We start from the raw sequence: 21,872 nt of genomic DNA on the forward strand, positions 1-21,872 counted from the left end.
GCCACCTGAGAACATAGGCATGGAGAAGTCTGTAAATAATGGCAAGGCTTTTTATTAGTCCAAATAGTATAGCTGGAAAAGTAGGAAAGATGAAGAAGGGCCTTTACATACAATCATCTACGACTATGGCTTACCAGTGTTGCAGAATTTCTGCCTCCCTTGAGTGGATACATAATGAGAAAACTAAGGTGACTTGGATATCACTTAGTGGGATGCAAGCTACTACAGCCCAGGAGCTAACGTTAGCTGAGCAATATGTATGAATTCCTTTTACAAATGACATTTGGTTTTTCTTTGCCTATGCAGAAAGTTTCAAAATTTGTACTATAAAATTGTCTTCTGCATTCTGTAGAATTTATACTACTATGAATGCCATTTAGCATTCAATGATAAGATGCTTTGCAACTGAGGTAATTTGTAATATCTGTTATAAAGCTACAAATAGAAACAGATTTTAGTATCTTTCCTATTTCTGTTTTGCTGCGAATAAAGTGAATTTTGCCATCTCTAACCTTTGGCAGTGTCTCCCTGCTGTCATCCATAAAGCAAAGATGTCTGCATAGGACAGCTCCATATTCTTTAACAACAAAGATTACCAAATCATTGCATAAAAGACTGAAAAATAACCCCCAACAACTAACAAGTTGCAATAAACTCTAGCAGCAAGATGAACTTTGGAAAAATCCCACTTATGCCTTAAGAACTGGGATTGTAACTATTTATACATCATTTGTCTTGACTGCTAAGAGACCATACATGTACTGAATCTCAGCAAGAGCACAAGAAACATTAAATTACACATTGTTGGGTCTTTATATGATATACAGGCAACTTTATGAAAAATGTTGAAAGTAGAGAACTAGAATTTAAGTCTTCTACGTACTTGACACAGCTCTTCTACTGATGTGCCTTATAATCCCTTTAGCACCTTTGAACTTGCATGTACCAGTCCTTAAGTGGCTGTCCTCAAGTCTGCCTAACTCACAGGGCCCTGAGAATTTCATAAATAACATTTGCAGAGTAAATTCCTATCTCAGGATAGCAAGTGCCTGACAGATGAATGTGACTTGATTAGGAAAGGTACTAGAGCACATGAGGCTAAGAATTAGATGCCCAAATACCTTTAAAAACCCATTCCCTGCACTATATGTGTATTTAAGTTTAGATACTTGCTTATATACTGTCTGAGACTGGGACAGTGATGGTTTTGCTAAGTGTCGCAATGTCATTTCCAAAAAAACCCAGTCATGCTAAACTGTACAGAAGGACGGAGTAAGGAACCTCTACTTCATGAACAGCAATTCATTTTTAGTTGCTTACATTGTTCTGCTTTTCATTATACATCCCATTTGGTACTAAATCTGAGCTACTTCTAAACAGAAATATTTTCTAAAAGACTGTTTCCAACCACTAGGTTTTTCATCCTGTTTCAGGGCAGTTTGGTCTAACTGATCTTCTGCAGTCCTTTCACCCTATTTTTTTGGACGCCTACCCTATTTTCAAAGAATTTTCACTTCAGTTTTGCATGCTAATAGCAGATGAATTGATTCATGAACTAAATCAACCAACTCAAAAGAGAGCCAAATTCATCACCCTTTTAAATCTTGAAAAAAACCTAGATGCACAGCAAATTTCTTCATGGAAAATACTGTAGAAGCTATGTTGTGGGAAAGAAATAACATTTATCCTCAGTGGGTCTTACAGAACTTGCAATGACAGCCTCTTTCTGTGCTAATGGGAAAAGCTTGAGATGATACTATACATTAAATTTTGAAGGCTTCCTGGTGGATCATGCCATCACTCTGTGACTTATCAGTCAAGAACACAATAGGTCTTAATTTTTAAGAAATTGTCATGATGGGAAAAGTTCCCACTTTGGTAAGTATTAATGGCTTTTCTTCTGAAAATGGAAGCATGCCTATACATTTAATATTCTTTGCTCCAATTCAAATTGTTTCACTATTTGCTCAATTCAGACACAAATAAGGGCAGAAGTAAATGTAATCCAAAGTCCCCAAACCAGGTATCAGTTCACTGTACCTAAAAACTGGAACACACTGCAGGTCTCATAACTTCCAGTCTGATTACTAGACTATTAAGCACCATTTCCCATTATGTAATTAATTTCATCTTGCTTAATATTTCCCAAAAAGAGAGTAAGAATATTTTTGACAAAGAGTATTTCACACTTATACATACTAAAAATTACCACAGGAAAGAATCACACCATGATTAGGATTAGGTGTTGTCTAAAGCTCCAGGCATAGCAGATAAAAAGCTGTAGTTATAATACTTGCTACTATGCAATATGAAAGATTTATTTCATGCCACAATAGTCCTTCCCTCTCACTTACACAATGAGGACCGTCTCCTGATCATACTGCCTCACCCTTCTCCTGTAGCCATGAAATAATTTAACACAGTGATATTCTCTTGTTCCCATCATTCTGTGGGAATATACCCTGAGTAATTCCAATTAATTGTTGTTTTGGTTTGGGTTTGGATTAAATTCTGTTTTAAACCTGGATATTCTCATTACTCACGAATCATCCAGTGCTTTTTGGTTTGCTCCTGAAATCTTAGCTTCAGTATATTAGATGGCAATGAGTTACAGTGGTAGTTCACTTTCCTACCTACTTTAATATGAGCTTTATTGTTCACATGTCTGCAGCTATGCTTGCTCTGGCATCTCTGAAAGTCCTGCGAATTTGGAGTCAAATTCTGAAAATTCTCCCCAGAGCATGAGATTAGTCATCTACAAGTTGGGGACAGAATAAATTATACACAAGAGCATTATATTCTTCTCCTGTACATAATAACGCTAGAAGCATGAGAGAGACAGTAGCTTATTAATGTCACCTGAAGCCTAAGAGTTTCAAGATAGTCCAACCTGGTATCATATTCTATTCCTCTTTTATGCTGAACAGACTGTCTTCTCTGATGTAATGCTGCCAATCTGCCCTTTCCATTTTCTGTTACAGCCAGACTAATTTTTATGTATCTCATGCCCTTTGGGTCTAAATCTGCTTAGTAGTACTTAGAAGCCAAGTTTCTAGGTGCCTTTGAAATGCTAGAGAAGAGAAAGCTGGACAGATTGTCCAGGGTTCCATTTACCTTGTACCTATTTTAAAAGAACATTAAATCAAGGATTTAAAGCACCCTCGTTAATTACTACTTGCTATAGTTAATTATAGGACAAGATGGCAAAATAGCCTACTGAGTCATTTGGACAGACCTTGCAAAGATTTGATCTTCTGTGATGCTATGTCTTGAATTTCAAGTTGAACAGAAAATTCAAATCTATGGTCTGCATTAGTTAAACACTGCAGCCTTTGGGTTCAGGGCTAATACCTGTGCACACAGGATAATCATCTCCTGCCTTCTAAGAATTTTGTGAACACTAACTAGTTACTGTTTATATAACTTTTCAAAAATACACAGTGCTATGTGACTGGCAAGTATAACTTGCCAGTTACAGGATAGAAGGAGCATTAGCTACAGTATTACTGTGGGATACGGAAACAGAGAATTTAATTCTCTACTTTATCACATGCTCCCTGTGTGATACAAGGCAAGTTACCTCATCTCAGTGATGATGTCTCTACTGAAAATGATCTGCCTGGTCACAGCAATGTCACATGCTCATGTACTCTGGAGACCTGGTTCCAGGTATCTGCCTTGTCCTTGTAAGCAACCAGAATCAGGACTGACTAAAAATCCCACTCTCCTTTGTAAAGGGTAAATCAGTCCCTTCTAAGAAGAATTTTGGGCTCTCTTGCATGCATGATGTTAGTCCTGTGATGTCACTGCAAAGGCAGGCAAGAAATACGAAAATGGCCAGACGCATGCTGCTGGAGTGGATCTGCTGTCACTGCAGATAACGGTGCCTTTGGATGCACTTTACAATGCAGAAGGTACTAGAGATTTTCCTACTGTGTGCAGCAGCTGGCTTACCCTAAACTTGGCCCTTGCATCACTCCTTGTGGTGAATAACATGGCTAATAGGTAAATCTGCTTTCTAAAAACAGTGTACACAGAGCCTATGTTTTCCAGTTCTCCTTCTGTAAAAAGATGGGAGATTATCATTAATAATGCCTAAGAGAGGTTTTATGGAGATGAACATATTTTGAAAATGGCTCAGATACTATTTTAGGTGGGGACTATAAGTATATATTACTAATTGTAATTGCATCAGTTCCGTGTAGTATATTACATAAAATATACCAAAGGCATGATAATTCATTATCATTTTTGGTACTAATAAAAAATAACTATGGACAGTTACAATGTGTTACCTGTAAATATAAATATTTGCATAATGATCCAAGAGGAAATCTAATACTTCTGAAATGCATCCAGATGGTATCATCTCTAAAGCATTCAGATAATAATCCTTACAGTTGGTAGAATCAGATCTCCAACTTCTATATGTATGTTTTCCAGTACTTACAACCCTAAAAACATAGACACCAAAATCATAATCTTGATTACAAAAAGAATATAATAAACTGCCTTCTTCCATTCACTTGGACAGCTGGGATCCAGCTGGGTTCATCCATGAAAGCTTTTCCATATGCAAAAAGATTAGATCTTAAGAGTAATAAAAGATGAATCTCTGATGATTTCATGAACTGAAGACAGGAGAGGATGGCTACAAGGTCTTCATTAAGTTGGTGATAGGCATCTGCTGATCAGATAATAAATCCATAAAAACAAAGTTTGCAAGGCCCTGTTCTTTAGCAAATACTTAATTTATCAATGTTAACCTTACATAGGGGCCTATTACTAATCACATTATTTCGACTGACTGTGAATTAGCCACACATTTTTGGCTAAAGGAATGGTAATGCACTGTGCTGAATATGGTTGCTCTATTACCCAAGGATTAATTGCCTGATTGACAGACCACTGAAATAAGCAAAAAAAAATCCTTTTGGTTCAGTCAGGATTTGGATTAAATACTACCAAAATATGTATTGAGGAAGCCGGTTATATGTGATTTTGTTTCGGTCCATAATTAAATTGACTTTTATATTTCTTCCTCTGTAGATCACTGCTGATATTTTATAGCAGGACACCAAAGAACTACTTTTATTCTATGTTTTTTAGAGCAGAGCTCATTTTGCAGCAGATGACACATGAAGAAAGAGCTGGACATGTAAAGGCAGTCAAATATAAACACAACACGGGAATTTTCAGTTTTCTAGAGACAGCTTTTTTCCTTTAATCTAAAAGAAGTGATATACATTATGAGCTTTATAATGAAGATGAAAACATAACCATCCCCGGTATAAAACCAAGTTGCTTTTCAATTACATTAGAGTTCATTATAGATTCATCTTTTATGACATGTTTTACAGAAATCAAAAAGCTTCATGAGAAAGCTTTATGGGAACTTGATGATGGCACAGTGTTCTGATTCTGAATCACATCCTTTTCTGTAATGAATCAAATATAGAGTGGCAAATACAAAGTAAAATACCAAGAAAAAATTAAGGCACTAAAAATAAGTTCACCAAAGTACTAAATGGGAGTAAAATGAATCAAACCTTTAAATGTCATCTTATTAAGTAGATGAATGCCATGCAACAACTGCCTTAACCAAAAAGAGTAGAGAAAATATCAGAAAGGGCAAGCATGGAGATCTCAATATTTGGGAAGTTTGCCCTTTGTACCTTTTACGCTGCAAACGTGAGGGATGAAGGGGCAACGCTCAAAGGCTAAAAATACAGACTCTCAGCACAAAAAGAGCAAAGGGATAAAGAGAATGCAAAAGATGACAGCACTTGGATAAAAGCCAGTCATATAAAGATATCAGCACAGAATAATAGAAGAGACTGGCAGACATCCCAAATCAATTAAGGAAGATTACTACAGCATAGGCCAATATACTTGCCTTCAGAAAGCCTAAGATGTGGATAACAAAGTTTGAGAATAGCTACAAAAAAAGGAAGAAAATGTGAATTTGGGAAGGTAGGAGGAAAATGAAGGCAACGTTAATTAAAAATCAAAGGAAGGCACAAATGTACTGTGATTTCACTATTCTGTTTGACACCTCTGTATGGCCTACACAGGGTCTCAAATTACTGATTATAGCCTCTACCTAAGACAGTAATTCAGTGGGTGCGGAACATATTGAGACACCTCATCGGGCAACCAGGGAGACTGTCACTTGAGGTTCAGTACTCCTGAAAAGATACAAATTGATGTAAGCTCCCAAGAGCTTGATCTGCGCAAACTGTGAGATATTCTTACCAAACCAGGCGTGTCTAGCATGATGGATTTCCATTTTTTAAATGAATAATGTTTAATGCAGGCTAACAAAAAGCTACAAATAAACTCCTGCTCATAAATCAGTTCTGGTTGTAAATAAGCCCAAGGCCATTTCCGTCACTCCCTCAGGAAGGAAAAAATGATCACCCTGGGTACCTTAAAACTCGAGATGAAGGTAAAGTAACCCATAAATGCTGCGCATGGTAGTTCCACATACATTAATAATCAGTTACTTGGGCTGCAGCTAACAATTACTTACTTGGACTACAGCTGATGGCTGGCAATCGCATTGAGACTGTATCTGAAAGCACACATCAACTGACAGGAAATAAAGCTATTAAAATCATCTATCATCTACTGTTCAATAACAGACAATAACAAACTAACATTCCTGATTCAGTTTAAACCATAGCTCCTTCGACTGCAATTATGGACTGAATTCCAAGCTAAGAAAGCACGTCTTCCTTGGATTCTATTTTTGCTTTGTGCTTCTCAAATATCTAATATAAGAGCAATGTTTCCCATTTTTCATCTAAATCTCTGTTTACACTATTTAAAGTGTAACAGACTTAGAAGGGAATTGTCAGGCAAACAGAAATTGTCCCTTACCCTTAATTTGCTTTTTCTTCTGTGCCTTCTGCAACAGAATTTAGAAGAATGCATTATTACTCCTTTTGTAGACAATTATTATCCTTATTTTGTTTATGAAAACACTAAGAAAATATGACACAAAAATGGTCAGACTGTAAATCATAGGGTGGCTACCTGCCTCACAGTCACAGAGCTAGGTTACCGGAACTGAGTTCCTTTCCATCACTGACTAGATCTGATGATGAACATAAAATAGAGTCTCTCTCTTCTGCAAATATATTAGAAGACAGCGTGTGTGTGTGCAGGCGTGTACAGCAAACTACTCTAACAGTAAATAACCAGTACTGTGTGGATAGGTAAAAGTGTCAGCTGTAAGAATACAGTCAAGATAAGTGCATAACTTCCAATACAGAATATTACACAAACACTACTGTTTTCAATTACCTGAATAAATTCCTTCTCTGTTAAAACTGTGAGGTTCGATCAGAAAACATTGTTCGAATGCTTTCGTAAAATCTGCAGTAAACCTCTTTTATCTCTTTTTATCCAAGAAAGAGGCTGACCATTTTGCCCTCTACAAATTGTTCTTTTCAGATCTCAGTGACTCAGCTGATTTTGTTCCAGGTTAGTTTGCTTTGACAACTGCCTGAAGACCAGAGCAGCAGATTCTGTAGTCCTAAAGTTTTAAGCAAGGTTATTTCTTTCATAGATAAACATCTGTAGGTTTCTTTGTTGGAGTTTTTGCTTGGTGTCTTAGATTTGCACCAACACCACGATGTGCTGAGTCTAAAACAGCTCTGTGCATAGCAGGCACTGTGTGGCATGTCACTTTTGGGCCATGCAGATTTGCACAGGGTAAATTCAGATGTCAGATTGCTGAATATGATTCATTCCCACCTCCACTGACTTTTGATATAGGGCAGCTGCCAGTATAGCCACACAAATAGCAGATCTCTCCAAAACATCTTTCTAACACAGTGAGTAGTCCCACAGTCCTTATTTAAACTGAGGGTGGGGAATGTAGTAATGCAGATATGCCTAATCATGTGCTGAATTGGTCAGTGTTAATGGAATGACTAAGAAGTTCACGGTCCATTTCTTCTCTCCCTTCCCAAGTAAATTTGCAACTGCAATAGACATACAATTGTAATGCCTGGACATCTACTGTGGCTGCAGATGATGCACTCTTCTGAAAATCAGGTTTCCAGAATTAGCAGGCAATTTTGGAAATACAGGTCTAAATCAGTTTTCTGGTGTCCAGCAGTAAACTAAATCAAGTCAGGCTTAGAATTCATGTCTCCAAAGCCCATTTCCAATATGTTAGATGTTAATGCCCTGCCTAGGAAGGTCACCAAATTCTCATACACTGTTCAGTGGTTCATAATGGCTGATAAGAAGCTCACATGATCTACCCCTGCTTAATGAAAGTTTCCATTGCGATACAGCCAGAGTGAGCCTACAGCAGAGCCTCTAATGCCTGATCCTGCTGACTTCCACCATCCAGGGCAGCTTCCGAGCAAGCAAAGTGCAGATGAAAGGAAATTAGGAAGGAAAAGCAATGGTAGCTAATGCTGTTTGTTGAGACTGAAAGACTTCTTATTGCTCATAGAATACCCCTAAGACTTACACCAGGAGGACACATGAAAGATGCCTTGTAAGTTTAACGTAAACTGTGTCTGAGGAACTGTGAATCAAGCGGTGCAATCACCTCCTGCCAGAGACTGCAATCCCCGAGATGTTTTAAGTGACAATATCACACAAACAGTTTTAAGTGCTTAGCCAAGGTCCTTTTCTTTTTACACAAGTCTGTAATATCAGCATGCAAAGCCATTGCCCGACATGCAATGGTACAGCGCAGCTTTGCCAGGAAGAATCAGAGAGAAAATTTTGTTAGACATTTTAGCCTAATGAGTTAATCACTGACTTGGACTGCTATTTGTTACCTGATAATTTGTGTGATGTGACATTGGACAAATAATTTTAACCAATGTTTTCCCTATGTCTACAGCGTGAATGTTAACAAACACCTAGAAAGGCTCTGATGATTGGGACATTTTTGTAAAAACTTTTGAAAATGCAATGTCCTTACTAACTCCAGAGGAATGCTGAACAAAGGACTAGAGCTGAGACATGCACAGGCTTACAGGGCTGCCATGCAGGCTCTGTTGCCTGCCACAGAACTGAGAAAGGCTGGAAGTTTCTCAGGGAGAGCTGGTAAAACCACCTATTATTAATTTGCCCTCCTTTCCTGCTATAAGACTCTCTTTTCAAACTTTAATTGTTTGAACTGAAATGCAACATTCTAAGTGTCTGCCTCAGGCTGATGTCTTTTCATTCCCAGAGAATAACTATTATACTGCTATTAAGATTGCCATGCCAAGCTTTCAAATTACATTCTGTGCAACCTTAATTTCATCCCTTGTGCATATGTATTATGAAGCCAACTAACAAATAACATCATCAGAGACTATTTTTTCTTACAGAGTCTCTGCCTCATGCAGTGCCCAAAATCACAGAAGTCAGGATTCACCTGCCCTGCCTTCAGACATCTGCAGCCCTGATGCCTACACCTGGACTAGTCACTTTGGGCTTCCCTTAGTGTCACTGAAAAAAGAAACAGGTACTTCCAGGGTGCAACTCAGCTTATTCTTAGACAGACGTCTAAAACACATGAATCCTGTTCAAAAACTGTCAATTTTTGTCTACGTTACAGACGTATCTATGGTTAGATGAAGGGTTTTATTTGGCATAATATATACCAAGCATTTAATTTGGGTGCTACAGTGTATAATGAAGTATGACATCATCCCCTTTCTCAAACGGGACTGGGGTACAGAAACATTAAGGTAAATAGTTTCCCCTAGTTTTAGATACTAAGATTTATAATGCTTGGCATTATATAGCACTACACATATTCAAGAAACAACTGGTGTTAACTTCAAATATAGTTATGCATGCTCTGCACTTCTTCAAGTCAGACCCTACAGTCTCCAGCTGGGCATCCAGAAAATGAGAAACATAGCACTAGAGACCAGCTGTGAGAAATGTGGTTTACGTCATCTGTGTAGCAACACGAACAGGCGGGTGTAGAAACCCTTTCACGACACTCAGCTGCCTTAGGGATTCAGTTTTCTTTTCCATCCACCTCCTGCCCCACTCACTTCATAACTTTCAACTCTGCAACAAATGAAGTAAAGGTTCTATAGACTATCTCCCTTTGTACTGTAAAACCATGATTCATCTCCTCCATTATGTATACTGAATCCTCTGAAAAATGTAGTTTCCACACCTAATAATTAAAGCATGTGTCCTACATATGTAAAAGGAGGCTGAACTAAGGTTCACAAAGCATTTTATTTCTGAAATTTTCTAACTCCTGATTGCTGTGATTGTTCAGGCTGAAATTCATCTGCCCTAACTTATGTTTCCTTAATTTAGACATCTAAGTCTGCGCTAATCACCCATAGTTGTTTTACAGTCACTGGGGAAAAAGAAAGCCATTTGGGGGGATGGGGAAGGGCAAGGGGAACTCAACACTTCCTAAGATAATGATGAAAATGGCATGATAGATTAAGCACCCTCTGGTGGTACCTGTTTCTCTCACAGACTGTAAAGGGAGCCTATGGTGTCTACATCAGATTTAGCTTTCTAAGTTTTGTTTACCCTTCTAAGTTTTGTTTTCTAAGTCTACGTTTACAGCAGATTATTCCTACACTTGTTAATACAGTACATCAGTACTTTAAAATGCCCACAATGACTGCAGGTGTGCACAAATCTTTCTTTTGTTTTTCTTTTTTCAGTGCATGTTTTTATCTCGTTCTGCTGTTCCAGAGGCCTCTGGAGAGGCATCGGTATTTAATTTAGAAGGTACTTCTGAATGAAAATGGAGCTAGACAAATGACAAAATATATTTTACTGTACATGCTACTTCCGAGGAATGCATTGAATTACTATGCTTTGTTGGGTTCTCCCCCAGGAGACTGATTTAGTCTAATGATAGTGCAAGGTCATTAGCAAAGTATCAGCATAAATTCTGCTTAACCAATGCCAGGTGGTTAACTAGTTTATGTTAATGTGTTGTGTGCATAAAACTGTGAACTCAACCCTCTGTATGACAACGTGATCTGAAGAAAGAGTTGGGCAGCCTGAATGTATTCCCACTAATTTGGAACCAGAGATAAATCATTCTCACTCCTGCTCCTAAGATAAGCTGAAGATTCTCATGCATTGCCATCTAAAGCAGATTGAAAAGAATTTTTTCTTAACAAGCTGATTTACAAACCTCATATATTTAAAAGAAACAAATTAAAATATGCTTATTGTGCTTTCTCCAATACTTACAAATCAACTTCATTTGAAAATGTAGTTGCACATATATTGTACTCTGTCGTATATGGGTTCTATTTTTGTTACAATTTAAAATTACCTTCCCTGAAAAAAATGAACTGTAAGCACAGAGTACATTTTAAGATATACAAGACTGAGTGTATGGTTCTGCACCTGGGTCAGCGCAATCCTCAGTATCAATACAAATGGGAGGGATGAATGCATTGAGAGCAGCCCTGCGGAGAAGGACTTGGGGGTACTGGTGGATGAAAAGCTGGACTTGAGCCAGCAATGTGCACTCGCAGCCCAGAAAGCCAACCGTATTCTGAGTTGCATCAAAAGAAGCATGGCCAGCAGGGCGAGGGAGGTGATTCTGCCCCTCTACTCCGCTCTGGTGAGACCCCGCCAGGAGTACTGTGTCCAGCTCTGGGGTCCTCAGCACAGGAAAGACATGGACCTGTTGGAGTGGGTCCACGGTAGGGCCACAAAAATGATCAGAGGGATGGAACCCCTCTCCTGTGAAGAAAGGCTGAGAGAGTTGGGGTTGTTCAGCCTGGAGAAGAGAAGGCTCCGGGGACACCTTATTGTGGCCTTTCAGGGGGCTTATAAGAACGATGGAGAGAGATTTTTTACCAAGACCTGTAGTGATAGGACAAGGGGCAATGGTTTTAAACTGAAAGAAGATAGGTTTAGATTGGACATAAGGAAGAAATTTCCTATGATGAGGTTGGTGAGACACTGGAACAGGTTGCCCAGACAAGTTGTGGATGCCCCATCACTGGAAATGTTGAAAGTCAGGTTGGACAGGGTTTTGAGCAACCTGGTCTAGTGAAAGATATCCCTGCCCATGGCAGGAGTGTTGGCCTAGATGATCTTTGAAGGTCCCTTCCAACCCAAACCATTGTATGTTTGTTATATGATTCTATGATACGAGCTCCGGGAGGCAGTTTTGAGCCTCAGTGTTTTGCATTTCTGACCCTGAGGTTCTGGATTTGTCCATTTAATGGTGTCCTGTTATTGATTCTGAAATGACTGAAAAGGCCTCATTTTGCTGTATCTGTGAAATACAGGCATGTCAAGAGTAAGTATGACAAGTTTGCTTTCCAAGCACAAAACCACACACAGTGCTAAGATGGTCAGAAATGGAAAAGTGGTTCTCCATTGTGCGTTGTACATTTCTTACTGCAAGCCAGAAATTTCCCTATTACAAACTTTTACACCATTTTACAAAAAATGGTGCTGGAAAATTCTTGAGTGGGAAAGAAGAACAGAAAAAAACAAAGCCGAGGTTTTTGGACAATCCAATTTAGTAAGTATCTCTATTGCACATGTGCACTCAGACCTCAAAGAGGAATGAAATTACCCATGAAGGAAAGAAAAAAAAAAAAAGCCCAGAGTCATGGCTCAGCAGTTTTGAAACACTGTCGACAAGATGAGTAAGTGGTGTTCTGTAAAACTGAAGACAAAGGATGGAAGGCACGCTGTAACTCAGGAGGACGTAACTCATGAGGACAAGGAAAAAATTTACATAACTAGAAGGTTCAGTCCTTATAAAATCCTGAAAATATTACAATAAGCTTCTGATGATCTAGATGGCTGAATAGAAGACTTTGTATAGGACACACATGTATGATGGCTGATCAGAACTTCAACTCTTGGGAAATTGAGGGGGAATCCTTAATCAACAAAGGAAGACATTTGATCTCATATATATCTTCCCAACTGAGCACAAACTGCAAAACAGTAGATGATGAGAAATTCATGTGCCATTTTTGTAGTGCCAAGACACAAGTTACTGCTGTGAGGGTCCAGCATCGATGTGCATTTCAGTCTTTACAACATTGCTCAGATGCTATGTTCTAAGTTGCTCACCAGATAATAATTTACAGAATTTGAGAGTGTTCCCATGCTGAAAATGCGCTGGAGAAGGAAAATGCTCAAGTCAAGAGAAGGAAAATGCTTCCTGTCCCAGAGGAGAGAACACAGAATAGTCCAGAGGGAATGTCTGGGCAGGATAACACACAGAGAAACCTACACCATACTGTTCTCTGTCTTACTAAAACTGGATGCTTTATTTCTTAAGTAATATCTACAATGTGCAGACAGAAAACATGAATTATCATGAGAAATTTCAGTCTGAAACCTCTGATCTTAGAGATCTCAGGCTACCAGTAATAAAACATTCCTACAATTTCTCTGAAATTCTAAGTGACAGTTTTCTAACTCAAATATATTATATCCAAGACAAACAAAATCTGACCTCATTTTGACGGGTGCAAAGGAATTGCTCACAGAAATAACAAGAGTGGTTAGGTAGAAGTTACTGTGGCTTGAGGACAGCTGTTTTGCAAAATCCAGAGCAGTAGGTTCAGATTACTTGTATCCAAATATTTTGAAAGACCAAGCAGAGGATCTTGACAAACCGGTACTGTTCATACACAGTACAAGATCCAGAGGGGAAAAAATACCAGATCTTTAAAAATAGTCTTTAATCACTTGAATTACTTAACATTGATGGTGGGTTACTCTCTGTCTCATGAAACTGTAAAATTGAGTTTCCTCCTATTTTTAAATCAAGATTTGATCTTTTTTTCTAAAAGATACCCTACTAACTCTTGAGAAATCAAAGCAGGAGGTCAGACAGCAAAATGCTTTGGCTTATTTATGCAAGAAGTCAAACTATATCATGTCAGAAAGGTCTCTTCTATCCTTTAAAACTGTGAACCTGGGAACTGGGATACAGAAGAAATGTAGTCTTTTTGAAGGTATTATTTTCTTATTAAGAAAAACTTATGAGAAAGCAAAGCCCATTATTTTTAAACCTGAATTTAAATCTAAATGCTGGTTCTACTGATATCAATGGGGGAAAAAAATCCTACTTAACCTCAGGAGGGCAACATTTCTTCTTTCATTGTGGTTTATACTCATTTTTTGAAAGCATGGCTCCGAATATTGCATGCACACTATATGTCAATTGGCCCTGTCACTAGGTACCAGTGGGAGAGTCTAAGTAATATAGCAGTTTCTCAAAATGTAATAAATGAACGTGTTCAGCCTGGGACATCCTTTTCTTGTCCCTCCCTATGTGCGTGTCAGTGGTGCAATAATTGTCTCTAACACTTGCAGTGGAGAACTAGCCAAAACTTACAGACAGCCAGCAAAAGTCATTTAAGAGCTGGGAAGGGAAGCAGGTGTACACTGAAAAGGAGAAGGGGGCAGCATCCTGTAGCAGGGCAGACACAAGAGAGAAAACCAAAAGACTGGATAAATCAAAGCTGCCTGCAGCTGTTCCCAAGAATGGGCCAGACAAGCGAGCATGCACAGCTGGCTGCTGGAGGAGGACAAACGGCAGCACCAGTTGCAGGTCTGTGGCCCACATCTAATGTTCAGAGATTTTTAACATGAGTTCCCATGAATCAACGCCAAGTTTGTAGTGATACCAGGCGGCAGTGCTTGGGCTTGTGTCTGATAATCTCAATACCTAAAGTGATCAGTTTCATTGGGGATTTTCTCTGTAAGTTGTTCAACTGCTGCCTGTAGCTCAGATAGTAAATCTGGGCCATGGATCACTGTGCTGCACTTTTCTTCTTGGTGGCTTGGTGCCTGTGGGGTATGGTGATTATCTTAGCAACACACAAGTCTGCCCCTGTTTTCTACTTCCAGACACATAATGGCTTTGGTCTACCTTTTCCTTGCATTCTTTTGGTCTGCCATCATGGTTACATTCATTTACTTAAGACGCTCATTTTAGCAATTCTGAGATGTTTCTCCATCCTAATCTATGCACCTCTGCTCATTCTCAAATCATCCACATATTATCAACTGGGGGATGGGGTCGTTGCCATCACTTGCCTGTCCTCCTGTGTAACAGAAATCACAGTGCTGCACTGAATTAATCCTTGGAGGTACTTTTTTTTGATTGTTATTTTCCAATAAACTGCAGAACCACTTAGAAATTTCATCTGTGGCTTGTGGTAGGGTACATATGAACATGCTTTTCTCTGTCACCTTTACAGACATTTTAGAAGTGATCAATAGACCCCACAAGTTTCTAAGTACAGCTTGAAACCACTTGACTGGTTTTAAGGAAACATCAAATCTTGCGTTTCAAATTCTCAGTGATAAAGAACATACGACTTTGATACTTCCATGGCTTTCCACACTGAAAAGTATGCCTTTTATTTCTAATCTTAATTTGTCCAACTCCAGCTTTCACCTTGATATGTCATTGTCCACTAGACAGAATAGCCTTCTAGAATCAATATCCTGCCTCCGGGAGGTAGCTGTGACCCCTCTGAGTTTCTCCTTGACAAGCTAAATGACTCATGATTTTTAAGCTTTACCTGAATGGCATGTCTCTCAACCTCTAACCAATCCTGTGGTTTTCCTCTCAGTGTTTTGCACTTTATCACGGTCCTTTTTTAGACTATATTCACAGGAACTTGATGCAGCAGTCTAATAATAACAGAAGAAAGCATAATGCCCCTACTCTAATTGATATTCCCCTCTATAAATAAATATCCAAGGATCCCAGTGATAATGCACAAAGATCTTGGGTTTTGCTACTTAATCACCGTATTTCCAGTGTTCTAAGGGGTGGACACAGCAAATCTGTGCTCCATGGACAAACTGTATGACACTGGAGCACCTCCCAGCCAACAAATGATAACAGAGAAGGCTACAGCCCATTGACTTCCTTGATAATCCACCCCCATAATTTCTTCTGCATCAGTGCTTTCTAGGATTAACTACTTTATCCAGTAACTATAAATGTATTTGTTCCCTATGCTCTCTCCAGTCAGTGGAGAGAAACTGGACCTTCCAGAAAACAATTTATCTCATCCCAGCACAACTGCCTAAAACTGCTGGGCTAGAGTGCCCTCTGATGGGTATCCAATTCTCTCCATGAACAATGAGAACCTATGTGGCTGGCTTACACCAGGCACTTTCAGAAGACTAAAATGAGGTGAGATGGATGCCACAGGCACTGGGTAGTGCTGCCATTGGCTATTTTAAAGCATAAGCTATGCCAGGGCTCAGCTTTACAGTTCCACCCGGTGTCTACACGTCTATCTCCATATAACACCATTACTATAAATCCCCCAAGGCTTTTGTCATCTGCAAATGTCATGAGTAATGACTACATTTTTCCCAGGTCATTGTTGGAAATGCAAATCAATGTAGAAGCAAAAATTAGCCTAAGTGGGGCTCTCTTGCAAAGAAACCATTTAATAATGTTTCCCTTTTTATTAAACATTTTTAAACTTGTCATTTAACGAGTTTTGAAAATATTTAGTATGCATGACTTTCATCTCATATGATTTAAATTGTGTGGTACCAAGTCAAATGCTTTATGAAAGCTGTAATTTGATGCTATTCTGTTTGTCAACCAGATTTCCAAGTTAGCATGATAAGATTTTCCAGGTTGATTAGCATTAATGATATTATTTTCCTTTTAATTTGTATTAATTGAGTCTCATATCAACTGTTACATTATTTTATCAGGATCTCAGTCAGGCTGACAGATTTGTAATTACCTAGGTCATCACACTTATACATCAGTATGTCCTTTTATGCAGTAAACATGATTTGCTGTAGGCCTTCATATAGAAATCACCTGATGGTTTAAATTATCCCAAATCCTTAGAATACAGATTAGCCAATGTACTAGAATGTTCTCCAGAAAGTGAAGATCCAGTGATCTGCTCCAAAAACTGTGGATTAAAATAAATATCTGATAATTGATAGAGCTAGGCCTCTGTTTGGAATCCCACAGTAATATTCCCTGTCTGTTTTCTGACCTGAGAAAAAGACTTGTCCCTTCTGCTACAAAAATATTCTTGGCTTTAGAACAAAGATGGCAGCATCCCATGCTTTGCACAGGGAGGGACAGAAACGTACCATGAGCGTATGACAGGAGTTACACACAGTTCTTCTTGATATATATCAAAGCCATTGGTGGTGGAATTCACTTGCCTGTTTTCATCACTGTCTAATTTATGAGGCCCCATGCTGTTTTGCTTGAGAGTTCTCTAAGCAACAAGTACCTCTGCTGCAGAAACAGAAATTTCATCTTATGCGTCACAGCAGTATGTACTCTTTTTAAAAGAAAAAATAAAAAATGCTGAGAAAACCTCAGTTCTGTGCCCTGGTCAGCTTGAGGAAGTTTAAACTTATAGTTTGTATCAAGCCAGGGAGCACATCAGCCAAACAGCTGTGGAGTGCTTTAGGCCAAAGCCTGTTCCACTCTTGTGTCAAAGTTGGACCTGTGCAGCCAGGGAGGCATAGGGCCAGAAAGACACCAATGACTCTTGCTGCAGACCCAGATCTTGGGAAGACGTATGAATTTTATATGAGAAAATTTATATGGGTAAAGCTGGGTACAGAAAGAGGAACAGTGTTGGAAACGGTGCCCTTTCTTGACTGCTCAGATACTGTCAAAACACCTTTTGTCTGCCTTCTGGGTGGAATATAATCTATCCCTCCCTCCCTTCCTCCTCCATCACCTTAAAACGGCCACTGCACGCCCTCACAGGGAAGCAATTATGGGTTCTAGCTCCCCAAGTCTAAGAGAGAACGAGGGCCTGAGGGCACCAAGAAAGGAAAGGCTTCACCAAGGGGTTGTGGCAAAGGTCAGGGTATTGACCACCTCCTTTTATCTTAAAAGGTACCTGCACTCAGAATAGAGCCAAGTAGCTGGGATCCTATTGATGCTTTCTGCCAGTTCCTTGTAATGTAACTGGAAAGAGGCAGACACGTTGACTGGATGAACAGAAGACATCTTCAGAGCTCCCCCCATCTTCATTTGCTCGATGTCCTCTATTTGACTTTCTGCTTCTATTAGGATGATTGGATTGGCCACCTTCCCTCAGTTTCCCCCCATGAAATGGGCACCTAAAATATAGGCACATCTGCTCACAAATGAAGCACCGTTGGAGCCTTTCCATTATCTACCACATGGGAGCAGGATTAGGTTCGCTGTCAGTTTTGGGGAACATGAAAGGGATAAAGAACCATGAATTATGCATAACAGAATTGCACCCTACTGGTTCCTTAAGACATACAAGATGTTTCAGTCCCATTGTCATCCTAACATGCTGTTGGGAGAAAATGTTTCATAACAGCAGAGGCAGTCCTCTGAGTGTAGCAGGACTCATCCGATATTCCTGATATACCACCGTATCGACAGTCGTCTTCTACTAGTGAGGTGTTGTTTCATGTTGTTAAAGGTCTGGCAGCATGTTACGATTTGTTAAGAGTGGCTAAGTCTATATGAAATGCCTTAAGAAATAAATTGAGTAGGTAAGGATTTATTAGAGAACTGTTAAAATCTGATTGCTTGTTCTACAGCTTCACTTGATTGTTTTCATTGCAGCTAATGGAAGGGGAAAATAAAAGTATTAAAAGAGCAGTCTGATCACAATCCTCACATACCTTTGGTTTAGACCTAAACTCTTCCAGGCAATAATACGATCTTTTAATACCAGACTCGATTTAATGAGGGTCTAAATTAGTAGGAATTAACTTTTTATGAAAAGCTTTGGACAGTGCTTGGCATGATGGAAGAGCCCATACATCTCTCCCAGGGACAACTGCGGGTTTTCTTCAGCCAATGTGTTTCCCACTAAGTCTCCGCACCCGCCCTGGTGCAACTCGGTGATTTGAGTCATTCCAGCCCCACGGATAACCTCTACGTGGCCACTGCCGGCCCGAGGGTGGGTGCCGGGCCACTCGGGTGCGTGGCCTCTGCTGGCGGGGAGCCCCTGGCCCCGGGCCCACCCGCCGGAGCCCCGCCGTCCCGCCCGGGCAGGTTCCCGCCGCGGCGGGGCCGGCCCCCTCCGCACCACACCTCCTGCCGCTCGCTGCCCGGGCCGGAGACGGCGCGGCCGGTAGCTCCGGGCGGGCGCGGGCACCGCTCCCTGCCTCCCCCCGCCGGCCGCTCCCGCCCGCCCCCCTGCCTGCCCCCGGGCCGCCCCCTTCCCCCGGGCCGCCTCTCCCCCGGCCCCGCCGCGGAGCGCGGGGCGCTCCCGCCGCCCCAGACCCCAGCGGCGGCTCCTGCCGAGCGGAGCGGCGCGGCTGCGGCAGCGGCAGCGGCAGCCCCCGCCGGCGACGTGGGGCAAGGGCGCTGCCGGCCGAGGGGCGGGGGCGGCGGGCCCGGCCCCGGGATTTCTCACCTTTGCCGAGCTCGGCCGGCCCCAGAAACGCAGCAGAAAGTTCAGCGTGCAGGAAGTTTGGGGCAGCTCGGGCAGTAACTCGGCAGCTGTGACTGCTCTGTCGGGCGGCGTGCGGCTTTGGTTTGGGCTTTTTGTGCCTTTTTTTTTTTTTTTTTCCCCTGCATACAACTCCCCCAAACACACAAGGAACCCGCAACAACAACAACAACCACAAAGTCCGGGAAGGGGGAGAGAACAGGAGAGAGGGAAGCACCCGTGGTGGGGAGAGCCGGGTTTCTTTGCAGAGACGCGGTCCCGTTCACAGCGGATCCCAATGCAACTGCTCATCCTCCTCCTCCTCTACGCTGTCGTCTGTGCGAACTTTTGCAGCCGTCAGGGCACCACTGCCCCTGCCCAGAGCGGATCTATAAAAGCCTTGCGGTCCTCGAATATCAGGCGAGATGGTAAGCGTCCCTCCGTCTTCTTTATTCCCAAGGGCTGCATTTACAGAGGAAGCCCCGAGCCCGGAGCGCGCCCCGGGGGCTGCCGTCCCCCCTTCCTCGGGAGCGGGGGCCGCGTCCCGGGAGGCCGGCGGGGGTCTGTCCGGGCGGGGGTCCCGGCCCTGGGAGCCCGGCGGGGTTAGCCGGGCCGCGGAGGCCGGTCCCCGGAGGCCGGCGGGGGGCAGCCTGGGAGGCGGGAGGGAGGTGTGGGCTTGAGGGGGCGGCTCTGCCCAGGGGCTGCTCCTCCGGGCGGTCCCAGACTTCTCAGGGCAACTTCGAGGAGGTTTCCTGGGAGCCGGCGGGGGCCCCGGCGTCCCCTCCGGGCTGCGGGCGGCACCTCGCCCCTCACAACGCGGGGTGCCCGGTCCCAGCTGCCGCGGAGGGCCCGGCCCGCGCCCCTCGGCACCCGCGGGCCCCGTCTCCTCGGTGCCCCTCTGATGTGCCGACGCCGGCGGCAGTGCGGGGAGGGCGGCGAGTTTGTGGCGGGTCCGGCCCCAGCGGGGCCGCTGCCGTGTGCCCTCTGGGGCGGTGTGTGGCGGGCGCGTGAGGGCAGACGGGCGGCTCCGCCGTCGCCTCAGGGGTGCTCGGCGGGAGCGCGGCGCCTGTCCCGGCCCCGCTGCGGCCTTTCGCCGCTTTCGGCTCCTGTAACGGCTCTCGGGGTGCCGTCCTGGTGGAGGGCTGCCTTGGCGGGAGGGCCTGGGCCCAGGGCTGGGTGTTCGCCCGGCTCTGCTGAGCCGCGCCCCGCGAGGAGCGGCCTCGTCCCTTGTGCCAGCCGCACCGTTGGCAGGAGGAGCAGGATGCCCAGTGATGGTGGGCACCAAGGAGGGCGGCTGCGGACGTTCGGACACTGCCCGCCTGGTAGGGAGGGTGGTTTCAGTCTTCGTGTTTGAACTTTGGCGCGCTTCCCGCTGCGAGCCACCGGCAGAGGATATCCTCGACAGCTGAGGTGCTGTCGAGGGTCTGCAGCGCAGCTGCGCAGGACGCAAGCGCCTTGAGAGAGCGGCCAGCGCGGCCATGTGCTGTGGTCCCGTGGTGAATGACTGTGGAGGCTGCTGAAAAACAGCACCACTGAAATTCACCTTGGGAATCTGCTTGTTCGTGATTAAAGATAAAGAAAACCAGGTCTTTGGTTTGGGAAGGGCGATGAGCCTCTCGTTGGGGAGCAGCCTGTTGAGTTCCAGCTTCACGTGGGAGGACCTGCTTTTGCACGTTGTGGTGTTCCTTCCTGTAGAGTGAAATGCAGGATGTTCTCCGGGAAAATGAACAGAGTTCAGTTCAGTCGTCAAGTTAATGTCTTCCAGTTGCCAGAATTTATACATTTTATAAACCCTTTTTAAAAAGCCAGTCACTTGAGCCATCTCCAAGATTGTACTCTGCATTTGCCAGTGTTTATTTTTCAGCATGTATACAATGTGTGTAATGGGTATACAATTGATTTAGGAAGATGTTTTTGTTTCATCTTTGGAGCCATATTGAGCTTAATAATCTTTTGTATGCCTTTCCTAGTCACTGAAAGAAGGCATAGAGAAGGTTAAGAGGCTTTTTCTTAGAATTGAGATAGTGAGTCTGGAAACAAGACAGAATTGCAGTTCCTTCTGTCTCAGAAGTCAAATTTAATCGAAGAAAAAATGTATGTGCTTGTAATAAAAGCATCCATCCATTATTTGTTTCATCCTTTAAAACTATTGTGTATTTTATCAAGCTTCATGACTTGTTAGCCTGCCATCTTAAACTCATAGAAGAACTGAGACCATCTCTGAACTAAGCTAAGCCAGCTTCCTTCCAAGTCAAACTCCAAACAAGCTTTTTTGTGGAAAACTGCAGTGGTGTACTTAGAACTTTAAAATGTGCTTTACTCTGATCTTCTCTGTAAAGTCAGTGAAGACATCAGTAACCCCGAATATAAATAAAGTTTTCAGCTTGCTGGCAGTGTGATGGGTGAAGGCTTCCTGTGGTGACATTGCTTCTTGGAGTGATGAAGAGAACAAGCTTATGGGAAATGATTAGTTAATTGCTCTTTTCCTAGTTG

The 21,872-nt window shown here is 42.3% G+C and overlaps 1 protein-coding gene across 3 annotated transcripts in view; it reads left to right on the top strand.

Moving 5' to 3' along the window:
- Window positions 1-19,239: 19,239 nt before the first annotated feature.
- PDGFD (platelet derived growth factor D) overlaps window positions 19,240-21,872 on the top strand; it is a 147,511-nt gene continuing 144,878 nt past the window's right edge. For all 3 annotated transcript variants that reach the window (XM_009476846.2, XM_087758990.1, XM_087758989.1), the window contains exon 1: window positions 19,240-19,807. In XM_009476846.2, the coding sequence (XP_009475121.1) occupies window positions 19,678-19,807 (130 nt within the window). In that variant the 5' untranslated portion in view covers window positions 19,240-19,677. The remainder of the gene's footprint in view (window positions 19,808-21,872) is intronic.

Source organism: Nipponia nippon, unplaced genomic scaffold, assembly GCF_047370975.1.
Source record: "Nipponia nippon isolate SJK-2023a ecotype South Korea unplaced genomic scaffold, ASM4737097v1 scaffold_2, whole genome shotgun sequence".
NCBI classification, from domain to species: Eukaryota; Metazoa; Chordata; class Aves; order Pelecaniformes; family Threskiornithidae; genus Nipponia; species Nipponia nippon.